The following is a 19,935-nucleotide window of genomic DNA, read 5'->3' as shown; positions in this document are numbered from 1 at the left end:
ACTCTCAGCATGATTCATTCCACGTGTTCTATGTCGGAGTCACCGTATGGAAGAATTCAACCAGTTGAAGTACACTTGTCGTCAATTGCATCAGGAAACAGCAGGCATTGAAGTCCAGACCAGTCAACGTACTTTACCTACACTGGAAGAATCGGAGGTCCGGCTGCAAACTTTGTCGAATTCGTCGAATTCCTGAAAACTTGTTCCAAGGAGAAAGCTGGATGGTTCCGTAATGTCACACTTTATGATGATTACGGCTGGGTCAACTGCTTGCCTAGACGCATTGTGGGACTCTGGATGGCAGGCTACTGTCTTCGGAGGCGACCTTCCTTCTTTCATGGACAAGCTACTTGAAGATACACACCCCATGCTTGCCAGACTCCGCAACAATCAATCGGATCGGCATGATTGATTCCTATCTAGGTTAAAGGCTGCCTAATGAAGTAATTCTTTAACCTATATAGGAATCAATCATGTCAATCGATTGATTGTTGCGGAGTCTGATGCTTGCAGTAGCAGACTTTTGCCGCCAGCATGAGCATGTCAAAGTTCGCTACGAATCCCGTAAATTCTTGGTCCCCTCCCCAATTGGGATGGTACTCTGTGGCTTATTCCTGAAGTTCGCAATCCGCAGAAAAGACTTAAGATCCGTCGCATTTATCGAAGGATCGCCATGCGGGATCAGGTTCGAACAATGGGCCCACGGTACCGAAGGGACTGCGAAACTTAATGTAGAGAATTTACGCTACGATTTTCACTGCTGTCCTTCCGACTACGACGAAATCGAGGATATACATAAACAACGACGATATCTTCGTGAAACCGTCTGTGCTGACCTTGCGAAAGAGTGGTATGAATATGGCATTTAAGGGGCTGAGTCGGGGTACATATTATGGAGAAAAGAGCATAAAGAACACCGCCACACATCGTTACACATATCCCATTGCAATGGAGCAAGAGTTATCTTGGTGGGATAAATGGAGGATGAGCTACACGGGAAAAGTGATACATTAGGAAATAGATGCGGTTTGATTGCAGGCCGTAAGAACGATGAGTTTTTCTGAGCCGGAATAACGGGGATCGGACGTAGCTAAGTTTCCAGGCTCAGACTCCGCAACAATCAATCGATCGACATGATTGATTCCTATATAGGTTAAAGAGTTACTTTATTAGGCAGCCTTTAACCTAGATAGGAATCAATCATGCCGATCCGATTGATTGTTGCGGAGTCTGTCCAGGCTAGATTCAGATATAACGAAATACACTTCTTGCTTGTTAAGGCTCAGGCGCTTGCGAATAGTGATGAACACGCCATCAAAAGCAGCATTTCAGAGAACATTCGCCAGGTATACACGCCTGGTTTGCTTACTAGAAACACCATATGGATTCATCACAATAAGGCTAATTAATAGACTCAACGCTACAAGTTCGAGTCGACATCCATCGGCAACCCGTGTCCTCCCTCAGCTTCGGGTTTATGGTTCGGATTGTCAAATCCCCAATACTCATAGTACTGATCTGCAGCAGGAAGCTCCTTGACCCCCGGCTTATTCACTTCTGGCATCTTCATAACCTTCACGTACTTATCCATATCAACAGTATTCGCCTTCCGCCACTCTGTCAGCCCGTCAAAGTTGACACACTTCTTGTTGATCGACATATCCGGGAACGGATACTCCTGTGTCTCCACCCAGTGCAGCGGAATGAGATCCAGGTTCGCATTGCACTGAATCCCCTGGAGTAGGATGTCGATACAATGGTTGAGGTGAATCTCGCGCTGCTTGACTGTGTGCACCCGCGCCATGCTGAGATTGTAGTAGTTGCTGTATGCGATGTGTCGCAGTGAGTTTAAGCAATGGATTTGGTGGTACACGTCAAAAATTGTGGCATACGCGTCGTCTCCTAAGCCCCATACATCGTCTTTTAGCTTGGCCACTGTAGAAGGATCGGTACCCATCTTAATGATGTCTTCGCGAGTGGCTGGGTACACGCGCGTTAGCTCCCACTCATCCCAGATCGCATCGGAGTCTGGGTTTGGTTGCTGTCGCGCAATAGAACCACCGTCTCGAGAAGGGTAGAACGATCAGACTTGCTATCAGTCAGGTAACTCAGTTCGAACTGACTGAACTGACTGCCAAGACTCAGTTCAGTCAGTCAGTTCTTGAGGCAGCTGGACGTCAGTCCAGTCAGTTCAGAAGCCTCCAGACTGACTGAACTGACTGACGTTAGACTGACGTTAGCTGTTTTTAAAGCAGTATTTTAGAGTTGTGAAAGCCACATTTAGTGCGGCTTCGAAGCCGCGCTAGTCCTAGATATAAAGACACTAATCCTATATAAGTTAAAGCATCTAGCTTTAAGCTAATTAGAGTTTGCGGAAATGCGCTACCCGGTGCGCACCTAGTAAGCCTTTCGCGTCGCGTCGCGTCGCGTCTGCTATACACACGACGCTAGACTACTGTTGCCATAATACTTCTTGGTGTACTTCATGTCTACTCCCTCTAATTCAGGCCTTCGCCGCCTTGTAGAATGCGACAAGCGCAATTCTCCTCTACCATCGCTATCAAACGCGCCTACTGTTGGCGATACTGCGAGCGAGGCCCAGGCTGATGAGCCCTTGGCAGTACAGGCGGACTTCCCCAACGACGGCGACGACGACGACGACGACGACAATTACGACGGGCTTGATTTTAAGCGTGTGCCGTATCTTGAGCGGCGCCAGGTTGAGCGTAATAGTCGCGGTGGGCCAAAAAGCTGGATCTACCGCCACGGCTGGGCCGTCTGGCACCGCAAGTACAAGAAAAACTACTGGCTTTGCCGGTACTGCCATCAACGACGGAAGCAGGAGGCTTGCTACGAGGCTGACAGCACTACAAACGCCGGCCGACACCTCTCAAGCAACAAGCCTGGACACTCACACGGACCTAACGGACCTGTACCAATTGCTAGCCGGGAGGGCAATATTATGGGCGCGCTCGCAAAGTCCCAAGTATATATTATGAGGTCTAAAGGGATAGAAGTATCGCAAGAGGTAGCAAACGAGATAGCAGCAAGCTTTTCAACCTCTCGATTTCAGGACGCGCTGAAGGACTGGGTAGTCGCGGACAACCAGAGCCTTCGCGTAATAGAAACGCCGCAGTTTCGAGCCATGATTGCGGCCGTGAGCCCGCTAGCCGAAGCTCTCCTTTGGCGTAGCCACTAAACGCTCCACGATCATATTATTACTGAGTACAATACATACATACTAGCTGTTGCCAACTACCTTCGCGAAGCCCGGTCGCTTATACACGTGTCATTCGACAACTGGACTTCAACTGGTGGGCAGTATGCTTTTACTGGCCTCTGCGTACATTACCTTAACAGCGAGGGCAAGCTAGTTGACCACCTGCTTGGGTTGCCTGAGCTACACGGGGCGCACACTGGCAATAATATTGCCGCTGCAGCAACAACAATACTTCGGCTATTTGGCGTTGACAACGCGAGGGTTGGGTACTTTGTGCTTGACAACGCAAGTAACAATGATACTGCAGTTGAGTCCTTAGCAGAGGAGTTTGGCTTTATCGCAAGCGAGCGGCGGCTGCGGTGCTGCTGCCATATACTCAACCTAAGCGCACAATTAGTAATTTGGGGCAAAGACCGTAGCGCGTACGAGAATGAAGCCGCACACCTTGAGGAAGAGGAGAAGTACATGGATGAGTGGCGCAAATACGGTCCTGTTGGCGTCCTCTTTGACGTGATTGCGTCTATCTGTACGCCTCAAACTCGACAACTACTAGAGCGCCTACAGTGCGAGGAGGCAGAGTCTCTAGGTGTTACACCCCACATCCGGCAGCTTGTGAAGCCTGTTAAGACACGCTGGAATAGCTATTTCAACACGTTTGTCCGTGCAGCTGAGCTACACGGCCCTATCGATGGCTATATTGAGTGTAAACTTGAGGAGCATAGTGCTGCAACAGCAACCTCACGACGCCGGAAGAATCGTGAGCAGCTCCCTGCTGCCCAGCCACGGTTATATATACGCGAAGGGGGTCTAAGCGGCAAGGACTGGGCGACAATAACAGAATACATTCGACTCCTTGAGCCATTTGCCGAAGCTACACGGCTACTTGAAGGTCGCGGCCGACACGGCCGACACGGCGCTATATGGGAAGTTCTAGTAACGTTTGAGTGGCTTCTTGACCAGCTTGAGGCTCTCAAAGACCGCCTTAAGGATGTAAATTACGAAGATCTAGATGCGCCTGAAGATCATCTTATTACAAACGTTAACCTTGCGCATTGTAAGCTTGCTGAGTACTACGCAAAATTCGATAACGCGCCTGTCTACTACACTGCTACAATACTACACCCGCACTACAAACACCACCTCTCAGCGCTCTGGAAGGTGCCTGACACCCATGTCACTGCCCGTGACGGTGTCCACTATCGCGACGGCTGGCTTGACAATAACCACCGGGCATTCCTGCGTATGTGGCAGGGGCGGAAGGACTCTGCAGCCACTTCAGCTCACACTGTAACGCCGCCGCGTAAGAAGCCCCGGCTAGGGATTTCAACGTCGCGATCAGCTTTTCTACAGTCGTCAATTGAGCAAAGCACACGGCAGTTAGAGGCAAGCCTTGCTGAGGATGAGTATGAGATATGGAAGCGGCAACCAGCGTTAGCTGAGGAGGATTGGCTGTCTCTTAATCCGCTTCTATACTGGGAGTCAGTTGCTGGGCAGTTCCCTATACTCTCAAAGTTCGCTATTGACGTCCTAACAATACCAGCAGCAGCGGCAGACTGTGAGCGGACTTTCAGCGAGCTTGGCGACATGTTAGGCACCCGGAGACTCCATATGAAGCCAGAGCTTATTTCAGCTTTGCAGAGCTTGAAGAGCTGGAAGAGGCTTGGTATACAGCCAACAACTACTTCAGCTTCTGGGCTAGCGCGCACACTATCAGAGGAAGAAATCTCAAAAGTACAGGAGCATTTATCTCAGTTCGACGTCAGGTAACTCAGTTCAGTCAGTCCAGTCAGTCCGCAGGCCGCGGCGACGTCAGTTCAGTCAGTCAGTTTTAGTTTAATTGAAAAGTCTTGGCAGTCAGTCCAGTCCAGTTCAGTGACCTCAGGACGTCAGTTCAGTCAGTCCAGAGAGCTCCGGACTGACTGAACTGACTGATAGCAACTCTGCTCTCAAGGCGCAACCCTTTCTGAGGAGCGACCCAACCACGATCCATCGGCATTGTACTAATTGGCGTCGTCCAAATCCATTGTTTTATTCACCATGGTTTCGATTGGTAGATCTGCAGAGTTGAGGGCGAGCATGATGTCAGAGGCTTCCTGCGCTGCGTAGAAAGGTGAAAGGGTTTCGTGTTTTCTAGAAAACTTCGTCAGTGAGAGCTAGCCTCCAGGAGCAATTCAATGTATACTTGTGTGATATTCCACCCGCCCATTCCGACTATCCCCATAGGCGCGTTTTCTGTTGGTTTCAAGGTCGAAGCGCCGGTCTAGAAAGAGACCGCGCTCAGCACCAAGGTACCATTGGATATCTGCTACCTATTTTCGGTCTATCAAGTCTCCCAGAAGAGATGCAGGCTTGAAGATCCTAGATCCCGTTTCTTAGCTGCAACAAGACGTCTGTCGCGCGATACTTCCCCAAAGGGATACTCCTGTCAGCTTCAGCCTTTCTCGAATATCCGGCGCCTGACACGCTCGTTTGCCCATCTTTGCAAAGAAAGCCCCCGTTTTTCGTTTATCATACTGCATGGAAGAGGCGTTGGTCTTTGTGCAAGAGGCATCCGAGTTGCCACGATAGGCCGAAGCCATCACGAAGGCCAGTGGCCATTCCCTGGCCCCCAAAAGGTGTCATAACGTGCGAAGCGTCACCAATCAATTCAATCCAGTTCTGATTTCCCCTGTCGACCATTATATTGCTGAGACTGCGTTAATAGTGTTACAATGCACTTGGGCGTAGCAAGGCCGAGAGCTGCCTTAGACTGGAGTTAGCTACTCCGACATATGCTGCCTGAATTCTACGCAATGAAAGGCCGCTGGGACTCCATACCCAGATTTGAACACGCAAGATTAGTCATTTTGACTCAAGCCCCCGATATTCGCTGCATATTACCTCCAGGGCCTTTCTGCTTTTGGCCCGAATCATCCCGCTGCTGCAGCCATTGTAGGATGCCGGCGGAAACCCATCTTAACCGTGAAGTTAAGCATATGTGAAAACAAAATAGACACTAGTAGTAAGGAGATCACAACAGACCCCACAGTCCCTCTGGCGTATAACCGAAGCGCCACAAGGGGGAAACTTGCATCAGACTCTGTGGACAGCATTTGAGGGGATCTCCATGACATTAGATCCCAGGACTGCAAAGCCACTGAGGTAACCACGTCTTAATGAAGAAGTTCGTTATGTAAAAGGAATACATGGCGGCTTACTTTGGGAGATGATATCCATTGCCAACCGCGAAATAGCACGTGTCGAACGAAGCCTCAGGAAACACCCAGTGTTTCGAGTATGCGTGTCGCGTCTGCCGCCAGAACAATTGCCCGTGGATAGGATACATCATCAGATGAAAAACGAAGTTCTGCTTGATGGTCTGGCATACCCTGATTTCTGTGGTGTGGGCCGGCATTATTTCAAGCACCATCCCGATCGGTCCCGGGCCAACGATAACGCCCCGGAGCCATCTATAGTCGTCCTGCCATCTTTCTTTCCTTGTCATCAAAGATCATTCGATTGCCCTTTACAACATCATTACATGTAAAGTGTTGCAGTACTCTAGCGCGACCGTCGGAGCCTCTACTGGTGCTGTGACGTCATAGACCTTGGCATTCGACCGGACGACCCTGGGAGACGAGAACGACCACAGTGCGCGACGTAGTGCAGTAATTTATGATAAGGGAAGGGAAGTAAAGCCGGGGAGGCTCGATGGACAGTTCATCAAAACCATGTGATCGGAGGTTTTTCTTTAGTTTGGTACGCTAATGTATCGTGAGGCAAGGCATCTGCACGCCAATTGGCTTCCATGTCCTTGCCTCGTCACAGATGTCTGCCAGCACCTCTGGAGACATCTTCAGTGTCCTTGTCGCATTGCAGGCATGATTGATTGCACTCTTTAGCGAGCCAAACTAATGGAACATAACACAGAATCCACGTCGTAGGAGAGAAGAAGACAACGAATATCACAAGATAGTTTAAATCTTAGAATTTTATTCTATCCAGCCTCTAATCTCAAATCTAAGGGAATCTCATTGTCGTAAATCGCGCGAGGAGTCAAAAATAAACATAGCAACCCTCTCCCTCTGCATATCCACATCCGTCTATACACCAGAATCATCCTGCTCAATCTCAAACTTCTCACTATGCCCCGTCCAAGCATTGCATCCACTCTCTAGCGCATCCTTATTCGTAATCGCTGCGATCTCATCAATGCGCTCGATAAACTGCATCGCGAAACCTTCAGATGTGTGCCATCCTGTTCTACTATTAGTATTTGCGTCGTCGAAAGGGGGGATCTAGAAACATGAAGTTTTTTTACTTACCGATATGGCAGTGCATCAACCAAGCACCGGGGTTATCCGCCTGGAACGCCATGACCATGAAGCCAGAGGCAGGCAACATGGCGGTGTCACGGCGAGACGGGTTATCGAGGTTCAGTACGACGTCGTCAGTGTAAGCGCCTGAGCCTTGTGCTACGACGAAGAAGTCGTGGCCGTGGAGATGGATGGGGTGCGGCACGGGGATTGTAGTTGAAATAACTACGTAAGCCCATTCGTCGGCGGTAGGGAGTTGGACGACAGCGTTGGACTGCTCAAACGACTTGTTGCCGGACATGATCTGCATGAGCGTGGGGTCATCCCATTGCACAACCATGCTGGTGCTGTTGAGGGTCCAGCGGTAGAGATTATCCGAGTTGAAAGCTACGTTGACGGGCTCGTTGGCAGTGAGCGAGGGGTTTGCGCCGACGGTCTTGGGGTTGAAGGGGACAATGTTCTTAGTTTCGTCATTGCAGTTGTCTTCGAAGTCAAAGGCTGAGGTTGTTGGCTCGCCAGCTGATTCGGTGTCGTAGTAGACTATGCCGCGGATGTCGTCTCGGTTGCCGTTCTCGGAACATGCGGATTGCGGGATTGCTCGCATCCAGAATTTGTCGGCGAGTGCTTGCTGGTTTGCGGTGAAGATGACGTCGTAGCGCTGGCCCATGCCGATGCTGACGACGTTTGCGTCGTAAGGTTTGATTGGGACGAGGTCGGAGCCGATGACGCTCATGGTGTGGTTGTCAATCATGAACTTGAAGTGGGTGTCGACGGCAGCGTTCACGAGACGAATACGGTAGGTCTTTCCGGCAGTGAAGGTAGTCTTGTAGCGAGATCCGCCACCCTCGTATGTGTTTGTGCCGTTGATGAGACCATTGTCAAGTTCTGGTGGACCGACTTGCTGGGCTTGGAGGTAGAGCTCATCAACCGTCTATATCATGTCAGTGCCTATTAAACATCAAGTGCAAAGAGTAAAATACCTGATGATCCCAGTCGTTGAGGAAAAGCATGCCGAGGTCCTCGTCGTAGTCTGCCGTTGCAGGACCGTTGATGACAATGCCACCAAAGATACCCTGCCAAGCTTGCAGGGCAAAGTGGGAGTGGTACCAAGTAGAGCCATGCTGAGTCGCTCTCCACTTGTAGGTCATCGACTCTCCGGGTGCAGTTGGGCACTGAGTGATGGAACTCACACCATCATTCTCGTTGGTACCCTGTTGCCAGAGTCCGTGGAAATGGATGCTTGTGCCATTGTTGGATGTAGTAAGCTTGTTGGTGACATGAACAATGACTTGATCTCCCCAATCCACAATCAGAGTTGGCCCAGGAATTGATCCGTTGACGGCCATGGCCGATCGAGATACACCATCTGGCGAGACGGTTACATCTGTGAGTTCGAGCCAGAACTCGCGGGTGACTCCAGTGTCAGGAATCTTGACGGACGGATCGTCAGAGACGGAGAAGTCACACCATTGTGAGCGAGTAGTCGCGGTGTTTCCACTGCAGGCTGCTCTTGGCTTCAAGTTTGATGGGAAGGGAGAGGCGGAGAAAGGAGAGGCAGATGCATAGCCAGCAAAGGCTGCAACGCCAATGACTCCGAGGAGAAGCATGACGGGCAAAGATTATAGTACTAGTAAAAAGCAAAGATGCAAATATAGAGAGCGACTGTGGGGTAGATCGAGCAAAGGACAAACGAATGTGATGCGATGATACTGATTAACGATGAAGAGGCTGTACCTTATAACCAACATCGCTTTTATTTTTTCTCGGTCATGTCGTCAAGACTTTCTAATGCCTTGCCGTGTAGTCTTGTTCTTGGTGCCAACACAGCCAATGCAGCCGAGAACGCTATCACTCATCCCCAACTAGGGTCCACCATACCAGCAATTCTATGACCATAACATCGGATGTATATCCCAAACTCGGGTCAAAATTTCCTAATGCGAGGTTTGTTTCTGAATTGAAGTTTCCCTTGGGCATTAGTCTTGATCCCTTTACCCACATTCGCCAAGTTATTGAAACACCATGAAACCCACTTTCGGTGGCATTTTGACACGCGCACTAGTCGCCCCGTTTGTACTAGTCGCAGATAGCGGCTCGACTATCGATCTGTGGCGGAAGGCGCTTGTGAACAGCCGCCTATGCGAACAGGGTTTATTACAACGTCTTCCATGATACTACCCACTCTCTACTTCGCTTCGGGCATAGTGATACCCGTCGCTTCATAGTGATGCGGGGCCACCATCGTGATGCATCTGTCAAAACTGTCAATTGTGGATCTGTGACGCCCAGCCGTGTTTTACAGAATAAGACCCACGTTGCGATCTTTTCGGCCATATATGGGGCGATAGAGATTCAGACCCTCCCGCTAGGTCGGGAGCGTTGTTTGCATTGCGTAGGCTATTATTTTCTTCTTGCAGAAGACCGTGAAAAGATCCGTGCACGCCCTGTAGAGGTCACACCATACGGCCCCTCGTCCTGTTCGCAGGAAGAAGTGACATCGCACGCGCCTCCTTGGACAGTGGTTGCCTGACGCGTGCAACGGTGCTGATTATTTTTTCATTGGAACGCGTCTTAGTCCATCGCATTAAGTCCGGAATGACGGGTTGACAGGTCGGACGGGCTGCGCCTTCGTCCTAGGCAGAGAATCTACGTACCGAATTAAGTGGGTTACTAGCGAAGATGTTATCTGCTTTAGAGTCCATAAGAATAAAAGGATTGAGGCGTCCATGATAGCTTGCCACCCTCGCTCTAATCCCCCACCTGTATCCAAATCCCACTCTCTTTCAATTCTTGACATTCGTTCAACATACACCAGTCTTTACCATTCACAATGCCTTTCAACATGCGTCTCTTCTGTTTGACCGCCCTTCCACTCGCAGTCTTGGGTGCCGTTAAGCGCGATGTCTCTCCTGCTGCAACTTTCCAGCTATACGCATATGGCGATGAATTCGGTGGCTTCCCGCTTTTCTATGCCGACGGTCTGGCATATGTTGGCGACCCAAACGCTTTCAACAGCTCAGATGCTGCTGTAGTGACTTGTATGTCTTAGCAGCAGCTAAAGCGCTTGCATCTCCTCCTTGTCTCCCCTCGCTAACACTGCAAAGTCCAAACGGACGCCACTCGTCACTTTGTCGGAAACCCCAACACCACACTCAATCAGCACACACCCACCTGGTCCAAAGTCAACCTGTTTGTGCCGTCTCAGTCCTCAAATGACACGCGCGTTGGCTTCCTCCCTCCCAACGATGGCGCCGGCAACGACACAATTGATACCTCTGGCTTTTCTTTCTATGGCTCAACGGCTATGCTCATCGGTGATGATGGTTCCTTGATGAGCGCTTTCTACGGTGCCAAGGTGCAAGATAAGGTGTATGAGTTGCGTTGGAATGAGACTGTTGGGACGTCACCGTTATCGCTTAGGAGCATGGCACCTAGTAACCCGGGGAAGATGCATAGTTGAACAGAGTGTATTAGACACGTAGTAGATCAATGAAGAGAATGTCTGGTGTCATCCGATAGACTAAATTCGAATGCACTCACTATAGTTTACCTTTGTGTCCTGCCTTTGCAAATGCCAATACACATTCTAGGAGTGACTGTTTGAATGGCCGCCCTTCTTGAGTCAGTGGCAGCATATGATCATCCTCTTCAAAACCATCGCCCACCCAATTCCACAGTTTTCTGGGTAGTCTGCCCTGCCGGTCATCAGTGATACCGGTAGCGCCCTTGTCTACCAGCAATTGGACGAGATCAGGGAGTAACTTCGCGGTAGATTCCTCCTTGGTTTTTCTGTCGGTGCCAAGTAGCGAGTCGATGTACGAATCCATTTGCTGCGGCGGAATGTTTGCAGTGGAATCGACAAGGTAAAGCGCAATAAAACCAACATAGCCAGGCTTCGTGGGGTCTGTCAATTTGAATGATGAAACGCGATGCTGACTATTGTAGAATGTTAGCGAAGCTCAAAATGATAAGTTGATGCATTTACCAACTATTCGGAACCCCCAGTAGTCGTCCTTGTCGGGTCTAGACCTCACCGTAATTTTGGTCTAGCCAGTCGTGCTCATCTTGCCTAAAGTTGAATGGTTCTTCACTCAAGTTACCCGGAGTTGCCATACGGAATGCGAGACTGCTTTTGGAAATGTTCTCGCTATCCACATAATAAATGGCTGTGGCACAAATGCGCTCATTCAATTTCCCTTTCACATGCCAGCCGCCGACAAGAAACCGTGGTTTTTATGGATTCAGCTCGATTGATGTCATCTTTACAATGATTTGCAGTCCATAATCACGGAACCTGTCGGTAATACAGTTACCATTACACAGATATATAGATATATAAGTGATATCGATACTTAGCAGCAGATTTTCACAACACAGTATTGTTGTAATAACAACATAAGAAAGTAATTAAGGCGTTATTCTACTAACTTATACTTAGTAAGCCACAGTTCTTAACTAGACAGATGGAAAAAATCAAACTTGATCTTGATGGGGCACGATAGTGACAAACACCCATCACATGAACTGCTTTTGACTAAAGAACTATTGACTGTACAAAAATTATGAAATCTCTGCTAAGATTCTGTTACCTTTACTGTCTCTAACTTCTTGAGTAAGGCTATGAAGCTGGCCTTACTCGAAGAAACTTAAACATCTTTCCATACAAAATCTTCCACCTTGAGATTCCTAAAGACCGTGACTATGGCATCGCGCACCATCTGAACATAACGATCCTCTCTGGCCTGTTTCTGCCACCCGCATCTGTTCTCTAACTGATCGACCCTCATCATGGCACACTGTACTACTGACCTCCATGCATGAACGTGTTCCCTTTGCCATACTTCAGGCAATCCATTATCTATACCTATTCTGGCTGGCGCACTTGATGCAGTGAACGCGTTGATTTTGAGGGTGACTTCTTTCCAAAACTCAAGTACCAGGCCCATGATGGCAAAATAGTTTACTTTGGCAACGGGAAAAGGACCTTCAAACTCAGACCTAATGTGTTCCTTGGCGCATATAACAATTTCAGACCGGGAGTACAGCTTGGTGATTGTATTTGCTGTCTTCTTTCCGGTGATTTGAGCTAGAAAGGTGGCACTTTTGATGCAAGGGTCCCTGAAGCATGAGAATGCAAAAAATGACAGATTTTTTGCACTATTCCTTGTATTCCCCTGGAAAGGAAGCATCTTTCTTGAAGGTTGGTCTTTTCCAAACCTGATTCCATTGCCGCCATCTGTCATTATAAACCCTTGTGGAAGCAGGGATATCTTTGTTAAGGCGTTTGTCGGTCGTTTCTGATCATCTAGAAATACAGCTGTGCCAAAAGTTCTACATAGATGTTCAAGCACGGAAACTTCTGAACCTAAGATTCTGATTTGCCGTAACATATTGTACAAGTGTAGCAACTCGGTCAAGTAGCCACCTTCATTGAGAATTTCGAGGCCGATATAGGTACTTCGTGCGAGAATGACAGACAGATAGCTTCCAGTAACCCAGGGCGATTGCGAATACAAATCGAAAGACTTGCTAGAAGTAAACAATTTCAGCTGCTTCTCAGTCCTTGATAAGAATTCAATGATGCTCTCTCCCAGTTTTTTTTTGCTTGAAATGATCTTTTTGAGTGCCTTGCAAATCTGTAATTGCACGTCGAACCGTATTTGCGAAACTGAGGACCCGGATTCTATTATTGGGTCGCTTGGGAGTTCCCATCTGATTGAGGTAGGGTGAAAATACGGCTATTTTCCAGAAAAATGTGTATTCCCACGATGTGAGCCATGCTGATTAGCATATCTGGGTTGATATCGGTAAACGTTCTCAAGACATCTAGCAATGGAACGACATGACAACACTCCAAGTGAGCTTCATCAAAATAGTCCCAAAATTTGTTCTAGTGGCATTGGAAGTCCTTGACCGGTTGGGCTTATAGAGGATGATGGTGTATGCTGCGAAAAATTGATCGGTCGCGGAGGTTATCTGCCTGATACCGTTTATGAATAATTTCGTTAAGTATAGCGATATGTTCCTTGGAATTCATCTTCTTCTTAGAGGCAAGACGATGACAGGTGGCGTCTGCAAATTCTTGCTGCAGTGCATGCTCCTCTGAGAGTCTAGTAAAATAGACCTCGAATTTGAAAAACTCAGTTAATTTAGTACAAGTGAGTGAAGAGTTGTCATCTCGCAACTCAATCCTGAACTGTTCTATCTTCGATCTTGCCCAAGCTAGGCCATGCCCGTGCGTGAACTCGAGAAATTCATCTGTTTTTCCAAGTCGTGCAAGCTCGGGCACATTGACGGACCAGATGAAATCCTCATCTGGGCCAATCCACCGGCCTTGTGATACGAGTGACCAGCCGGTTTGATCCTTCCATAAATTGGAATGTTGCGGACTGTATTCTTCCCATAGAAGGAGATAACGATGGCCGACATTAGTGAGCCATCCAGCTACAGCTAGAGGTAGCTCTCCACTGGCAGCAGATTTCCAGATCTCCTTGATTTTTGTTACAAAAGTCTGCAACTCTCCCACAAAAGTATGCATCGCCACGGCATCTGCGATCGTATCATTCAATATGGTTGGAGGTTCAGTGGTCTGGGTGATTTCACTGTCCCAAAATTGGCTCGCAGTCAACTCGAAATCAACCTCTTGCTCGATTACTGCGCTCAGAGCTTCGAATGAATTGGAGGAGATGGGGGGGTTTGCTTCACTAGCCGTGGATATCTTCTTCTTTTGCGAACGCTTCGAGGTCTTTGGCTTGGCAAAGAGGATATTGTAGGCCTGTGCTAGAGTCTCGTTGAAGACTTTGTGGCAAACCGTTGATGCTTTTGTCTCGGAAGAGATTGATGAAAGACTCTCATAGTATCTAGTGAGCCTCGTGTGATTGACGAGGACGATCTTGAATGCATCGTGAACGGTGTTCGGAGGGACTCGTTTCTCATGTGACGCCTTTTGAGCACTTTCTAGCAGCTGTTTAACCGTAACTGTATCTGTTGAAGCTGCATTGTCGGTAGTGCGATGATCCTTGGGGCTGCCAGTGTCAGCGGCGATCAGCCAGCCAATTACTATAGAAGTTCCGCGCTTGTACGTCTGGTAGACGGTGAAGAGGGATGCTGGTAGCCGCTCGTCCTTGCCGGATGAGTTGGGAGGCGCCATGGTGGTTTGTATAATATCTGAATGGTGAGGTCTTTACATACACCACGGTGAGTGAAGATGGCTGAACGACACAACCGCATCAGCCCTTTTAGTGTCTTCAGCTTCAGCGGGGCCCTCAGCCCTTTGGTCCACAAAACCCAACCAGATAATACATGTTTCGAATCACAGAGCGAGTAAGCGTACCATGCGATCGCGCGTCATCCATGGTTCAGCAGCATTATGTCATGGCAAAGTAGATGACGATCCAGATTCAAGGCAAACCATGCGGCGAACGGTAGACCAAATTCGCACATGCGAACACTCGCATCGTCGAACCAAACGCTATCGGGACAAAAGACATGATTCAGAGCGCAATATTGAAATCCGAAAAGACAAGAGATGGAAAGGATTCGTGAAGCCCGTCCATAGACCCTCGGAAGGAACACAAACCTAGCGCCTTGGCACAACCACACAGGACTGCGGACTTCCCCGCAACCATACCAAACCACATCAAGGCACCGCATATAGATCAGCATTGCAATCACTTCGATGTAATCCTTGTACTTAATCCTACACCAAGCCACGACACAAGATTGAAACGATTCAAATTAAACCCTATATTCAACAAGAAGAAAGATCATGAGGCTCTCTAATCCTCTCCTACACTGTAGCCACGTATTAATTTTAACAAAAGTAGAAATGAATAACAGAGGCTGCAAAGAAAGTAGTATAGAGTATATGCCGCCAGTTTTATGCAAACAATTGTCCCAGATCCAGATCGTGGTTTGGTAAGTAGTATTTGAAGAAAAGATTTCTCTTTCGAGCCGCAGCAAATCCGTACCCGCAACTCCGTCATCAATACACACCGCGTTTCGGGGGCATTTCAGTCATATTGGTTTTTCTGTTTCGTGAAGTTATTGCTTCTCGCTCTTTCGTTGCTTCAGCCGTGAGCCGATGCTGTCGAATTGCTGGGCGCCTGTCGTCCCGTTCGCTGGGGTGCTTGGCGCATTTTCGATCTTCTCGATTTCGACATCAACATCCTCTTTTAGTAGCGCTTCCTTCTCCTCGACCTCTTCGTCTGTTGGTGCGTACTCGCTGCGGTCGTCGTCTGCGTCCTTGTAGATGATGAATCGATACGCGATCCTGCAGATGAAGAACCACCAGAAGAGGTTGACGGCCTGCAGGGATGCTAGTAAAGCAAATGTGATGTACTGACTGATCCAGCACTTGTATTGTTGAGTTTCCCAGTTGAGCTCAAAGGGCCCGACGGTTTTGAAGGTAGTTAGAATGGAGTAAATGATCTTGAGGTTGATGTAGTGGCGCGTGTAGCCCCAGATGCACATGAAAACGAAGAAGTAGGGTCCAACGATGGGCGAATCGATGTAGTTCAGGCACTTGGATGTCTGAAACCGCGTTAGTGTAATTTCTAAGATGTGCATGAAGCAAGGCTGGAGATTGACTTACAGCCAAGAAGAAATCCGAAATATCATGGGTAATATAAACCGCGATACCCATGTAGGTAAAGTGAAACCTGTAGCTCAACCAGATCAAGCTGACAGTAATGACGTGATGCGCAACCAGCTCTTTGAAATCCTTCCTCGGCTTCTCCAACATGAGCAATAGGACAATGGCCTGCTGAGCCCAGTAACTCGCTTGCAAAAGGTAGTAGGCCTTGACAACAGCCTCGTGGGTTCGGTGCGGGAAGTTTTCGTACATGCCAATGGTGTTGAAGTACCAGACGGGCGTTTTAGACATGATCCAGATACCAAAGGGACCGTAGATGCCAAAGTAGAGCGCGGTGTAGGCCTGTTCCATAAAGCGGGACTGCTTGTCGCGGTTCTTGATGCCGAAATGTATAGCAATTGGCCGGATGAGTCGCTGCATGCAGAATTCGCGGGTGAAACTCAAGACAATGATATAGAAGCCGACAAAGGCAAAGTCACGACCGCCTTTTCCATAGTGTACCGGCGCATTAGGGTCTTCGCGTACGTGGGCTGGGATGAGGGGATCGTCGCGTGCGAGTGGATACGAGAGAAAAAGGCAGGCGGACAATGGATTCGACGGGTAAGGGTAGATGAGATAGAGCGATACGATGGTAAGCGCCAGGACGAGTGGGAGCAGCCATGTGTGTCGTATGCACATGCGCTTGGCTCTGGAAAGGTAGCGGCGTGTTGTTCTCCGTTTTGAACGGCGCATAGTTTTCTCTGATTTCTGCGCCCAAGTCAGCGCATTGAAGATACCTGGCGTCGCTGGGTGCCACGTACAAAATCCATATTTACTGGACTAATGGGGCTGTTCATGGGTGGGGTGCCCGACCGGTGTGTCGCAAAGGCAGGCACGTTGCCATCGCCGGGTACATTGTGGCCCAGCGCACTTGATTTTCTCCTCCTGCCGCTTCGTGCTTCATTTGTGACCGCGAGGCCATGTGGCGTTGCGGCTGTACCGTTAAGGGAAGGAAATGGCTCCGTCATGGTAGGTGAGCAAGGGCGATGGTGACAGTCGTGTTCGCAGTCGTACTGTCGTGGTGGTGGCTGTGTAGTAAGCAGCTGAGTCTATATAGGATGCAAAGAAAAAAAAAGACACCCGTGTCGCAATTAATTGTGTGCAGGAGCAACCGACAGTCCCAAGAACGAGGTGTCCCGGGCACGGATGATATGTGTAGAAGGGTAAAAGTCGTTCCAAGGCTCGGTTCAACTCCTTTACCGATGGCCTCCCAATCTCCGAGCGGTGGGCCTCTTGGCTTTGTGCTGGCGCAGGGATCAGCACCGACATCAACAGCGACGAGATTGAATACCGACGTTGATGTCAGTTGTCAACCCCCGCGACCCTATCCGCTCCAAACTATAATAGGGCCGAAATCGAAGCGCTGGTGAAGGCCTGCTTTTCGCCCGGCCCGGAGTCTTTCCGACGCACTTGCACACCACCTGCATTCAAAGAAGCAAGTAAGCACATGGTAAAGGGGCAGGTAAAGACTATAGGTGGTCATTATGGTGCCATGATTGCAAGAGTGCTCATTGCACAGTAATCTACATTAAGCTAATACACCATGTCCCCTAACACGGGACGACCCTGCCAATCGTATCACCCGTAACGCATCTATGCAATGGGAACGACACCACATTTCGGCGTCATCCTTACGGTCGAAGCCGACTGCCTGTATGCATTACAGTCTTGTGTTGCAACCCTCCCAGAGAATGTGCAAGCGTACCATTGGGTTTGGTGTGTTCAATCTTCTTCCCAGCAATTTCCAGACTTCTTTTGAGTTCCGTAGTCGGGGTGCCAATACTGCTCGCAGTAATTGTACTGTCCATGCTCCCTGTCCTAGAGAGAACACCATCCTGTCGTAGTAAACCCCTAATACCGCCCGCTTTTCGTGCTGGTAGCTCGCCTTTGCCAGCAGTAGCGACGTACAGCAGGTACTTGAGATTTGGCAAAGTATGACGGATGTCGACCGGCCTCAACCCAAGAGAATTAGAAAGAATCTCAACGTCCTTGTTCAAAAGGAAAACGCCATACTCGAAACGGTAGCGAACAACATTTTTCATGTACAAGGGGTATGTGCGTTGGTGATTTTGGTTGTTCTGTGTAACGGCCAAGGGGTCGTCAATAGTCGATGTCGAACCGTGTACGGAGAGTGGATACGGCAGTATGACGGAGAGGTACAGGGACAGCAAATTCACAATTTGCGCCACGTAACCTAGTGCTGCTGAGGTCACTTCTTCTTTGGCATCGTCGAAGACGGAATTGGGCAACAAGAGGCCTCGAATCGTAAAAGCCAATGCTTTTCCCGGTACTGGCTCGATGGGAAAGATCCGCAGGATATCTTCACAAACCCTCCGCCTCTGGCCGGTGATGTCCTCGGCTGTCTTCTCCAGGAGCTGCTTGGTGTCAGTGCACTTGGCTCGTTCCTCGGGGAGCTTGGCATCAATTTCCGACTGCTGGAGGCGCCCCAATCTCATCAGGTCTTGGCGATGCTGTATGCTCGCTTGTAGCTCGTCTCGTTTCCTCCGCGTCGCCACGACCCGGCGCTTCTCGGCCGTCACCGCAGCCTGCACTGTGCGCAGACTCTCTTCGGTTTCGGCTACTGACTCGACGGTGCAGAGGTCTTCCTTGTTCGCGGCGAGTATGCTTTCTATTTCGTCCGCAATACGATCCCGCGTGGTCAAAGCGTCCTGTATGCAGTCGTCTAGCGTGGACAATCGCATGAGAGCGTCGTACGAAGACGAGGTAAGAACCCGACCATCCGGATTTTCCTTTGGCGGAGCGAGAAGCTCGGGCCGTGTTCGCTCCTCGACGGGCAGATCCGTAAAGCTGGTGTAGATTCCATCCGCCATGTGGAAGAGTATGCAGTTCTGGGGAAGGGGGTGTCTGAATCCTCCAAGTGTCTTTCCGATGAACTGCAGAGACCTGAACTGCACCGTGTAGTCGATAAGGTACTGCCAGTCCTGCATCGTCTCCGTCTTGGCCCACACCTTGACTGTGAGCTTATCCAGTCGCGTGACACCAGGTCCACACGAGGCAAGATCAAAGAACTTGAAGTTGGGGTTCATGGCCTTCTCTGCGACCTCGGAGATGTATACCGGGTCGTCATGGCCCTCGATGTGCAGGGAAAAGAAGGTGTCGGCCATGCGCCCTGCCGTCATGTCTTGCAACTTCTTCTGGCGGGTCAATGGGCTCGAATTGGCCCATTCCAGCGTGGATCGCCTCCTCGGGCCCGTTCCATACCCGGGTCGAGGTGCCTTGTCGGTGGTTCCTGGCTCGCGTGCGCCCCCATTGCTGCGGCGCACGTTGTCGTCGGTAGTGTTGAGATGGCTGGATGAGCGCGAATGCGCCAATCCCCTGGTATCTCGCTGCGCAAGTGCCTTTGTTGGCGACTTGAGTGTGCTCGGAATGGCTTCATCGTCAATGGTCTTGCCGCGCGATTTGGGCGGGTTTGGCGTAAGGGTTAGATTGCGGAGAGTGATGCCTTGGAGATGTCTCAGTTTGCGATTCTAGCCATTCTATTAGCTGCCATGATGGCCCAAGTCTGTTGTAGAACGCACATAAGGCAGCAGCCACGGACGCTCGCGCGGGGGACGAGACTCGGGCTGCCCGGCTGCCTGCGACTGCTCGCCAGCCATATTATGTAGCTCGTCCGATGGAGAGGCGAAGAGAGTTGCAGTCTCTTGTCGGCTTCATGGAAGCAATCCGTGGATCCGGGCGGCTCATAGTAGTTGCCCAAACTCTTGTGTGGTGTTTGAGCTTACTGGGGTGAATGCGCGTGGAGCTGTTGGCTGCCGTATTGGAGCAAG

At 49.6% G+C, this 19,935-nt stretch overlaps 8 protein-coding genes across 8 annotated transcripts; 2 read left to right on the top strand and 6 right to left on the bottom strand.

Moving 5' to 3' along the window:
- Positions 1 to 1,420: 1,420 nt before the first annotated feature.
- PtrM4_083080 (DUF3328 domain containing protein) lies at positions 1,421 to 1,957 on the bottom strand (the record flags this gene model as incomplete). The annotated part of the gene is made up of 2 exons (XM_066106564.1): positions 1,421 to 1,823; positions 1,893 to 1,957. 2 exons carry the CDS (start codon positions 1,955 to 1,957, stop codon positions 1,421 to 1,423), a joined length of 468 nt encoding a protein of 155 aa, XP_065963502.1.
- A 528-nt stretch (positions 1,958 to 2,485) lies between these two features.
- Positions 2,486 to 4,987, top strand: PtrM4_083070 (Dimer-Tnp-hAT domain containing protein; the record flags this gene model as incomplete). Its single annotated transcript, XM_066106563.1, has 3 exons — positions 2,486 to 2,620; positions 2,693 to 3,188; positions 3,246 to 4,987. The coding sequence occupies 3 exons, from the start codon at positions 2,486 to 2,488 to the stop codon at positions 4,985 to 4,987; spliced, it is 2,373 nt and encodes a 790-aa protein (XP_065963501.1).
- A 2,315-nt stretch (positions 4,988 to 7,302) lies between these two features.
- On the bottom strand, positions 7,303 to 9,122 carry PtrM4_083060 (SufI, putative multicopper oxidase; the record flags this gene model as incomplete). The annotated part of the gene is made up of 3 exons (XM_001940375.1): positions 7,303 to 7,457; positions 7,525 to 8,446; positions 8,496 to 9,122. 3 exons carry the CDS (start codon positions 9,120 to 9,122, stop codon positions 7,303 to 7,305), a joined length of 1,704 nt encoding a protein of 567 aa, XP_001940410.1.
- A 1,223-nt stretch (positions 9,123 to 10,345) lies between these two features.
- On the top strand, positions 10,346 to 10,975 carry PtrM4_083050 (uncharacterized protein; the record flags this gene model as incomplete). The annotated part of the gene is made up of 2 exons (XM_001940376.2): positions 10,346 to 10,553; positions 10,620 to 10,975. 2 exons carry the CDS (start codon positions 10,346 to 10,348, stop codon positions 10,973 to 10,975), a joined length of 564 nt encoding a protein of 187 aa, XP_001940411.1.
- A 79-nt stretch (positions 10,976 to 11,054) lies between these two features.
- PtrM4_083040 (uncharacterized protein) lies at positions 11,055 to 12,461 on the bottom strand (the record flags this gene model as incomplete). The annotated part of the gene is made up of 2 exons (XM_066106562.1): positions 11,055 to 11,451; positions 12,325 to 12,461. The coding sequence occupies 2 exons, from the start codon at positions 12,459 to 12,461 to the stop codon at positions 11,055 to 11,057; spliced, it is 534 nt and encodes a 177-aa protein (XP_065963500.1).
- Positions 12,462 to 13,438: 977 nt separating this feature from the next.
- PtrM4_083030 (uncharacterized protein) lies at positions 13,439 to 14,665 on the bottom strand (the record flags this gene model as incomplete). The annotated part of the gene is made up of 1 exon (XM_001940377.1): positions 13,439 to 14,665. The coding sequence occupies one exon, from the start codon at positions 14,663 to 14,665 to the stop codon at positions 13,439 to 13,441; it is 1,227 nt and encodes a 408-aa protein (XP_001940412.1).
- Positions 14,666 to 15,558: 893 nt separating this feature from the next.
- On the bottom strand, positions 15,559 to 17,115 carry PtrM4_083020 (LAG1, Protein transporter TRAM; the record flags this gene model as incomplete). Its single annotated transcript, XM_001940378.2, has 3 exons — positions 15,559 to 16,047; positions 16,109 to 16,855; positions 16,909 to 17,115. 3 exons carry the CDS (start codon positions 17,113 to 17,115, stop codon positions 15,559 to 15,561), a joined length of 1,443 nt encoding a protein of 480 aa, XP_001940413.2.
- A 663-nt stretch (positions 17,116 to 17,778) lies between these two features.
- PtrM4_083010 (UV radiation resistance-associated protein) lies at positions 17,779 to 19,764 on the bottom strand (the record flags this gene model as incomplete). Its single annotated transcript, XM_001940379.1, has 3 exons — positions 17,779 to 17,798; positions 17,853 to 19,635; positions 19,687 to 19,764. 3 exons carry the CDS (start codon positions 19,762 to 19,764, stop codon positions 17,779 to 17,781), a joined length of 1,881 nt encoding a protein of 626 aa, XP_001940414.1.
- Between the last annotated feature and the right edge of the window lie 171 nt (positions 19,765 to 19,935).

Source organism: Pyrenophora tritici-repentis, chromosome 3 (genome assembly GCF_003171515.1).
Source record: "Pyrenophora tritici-repentis strain M4 chromosome 3, whole genome shotgun sequence".
NCBI classification, from domain to species: domain Eukaryota; kingdom Fungi; phylum Ascomycota; class Dothideomycetes; order Pleosporales; family Pleosporaceae; genus Pyrenophora; species Pyrenophora tritici-repentis.
Note: the sequence above shows the minus strand (reverse complement) of the source record. Positions and strands in the feature narration are given on the sequence as shown.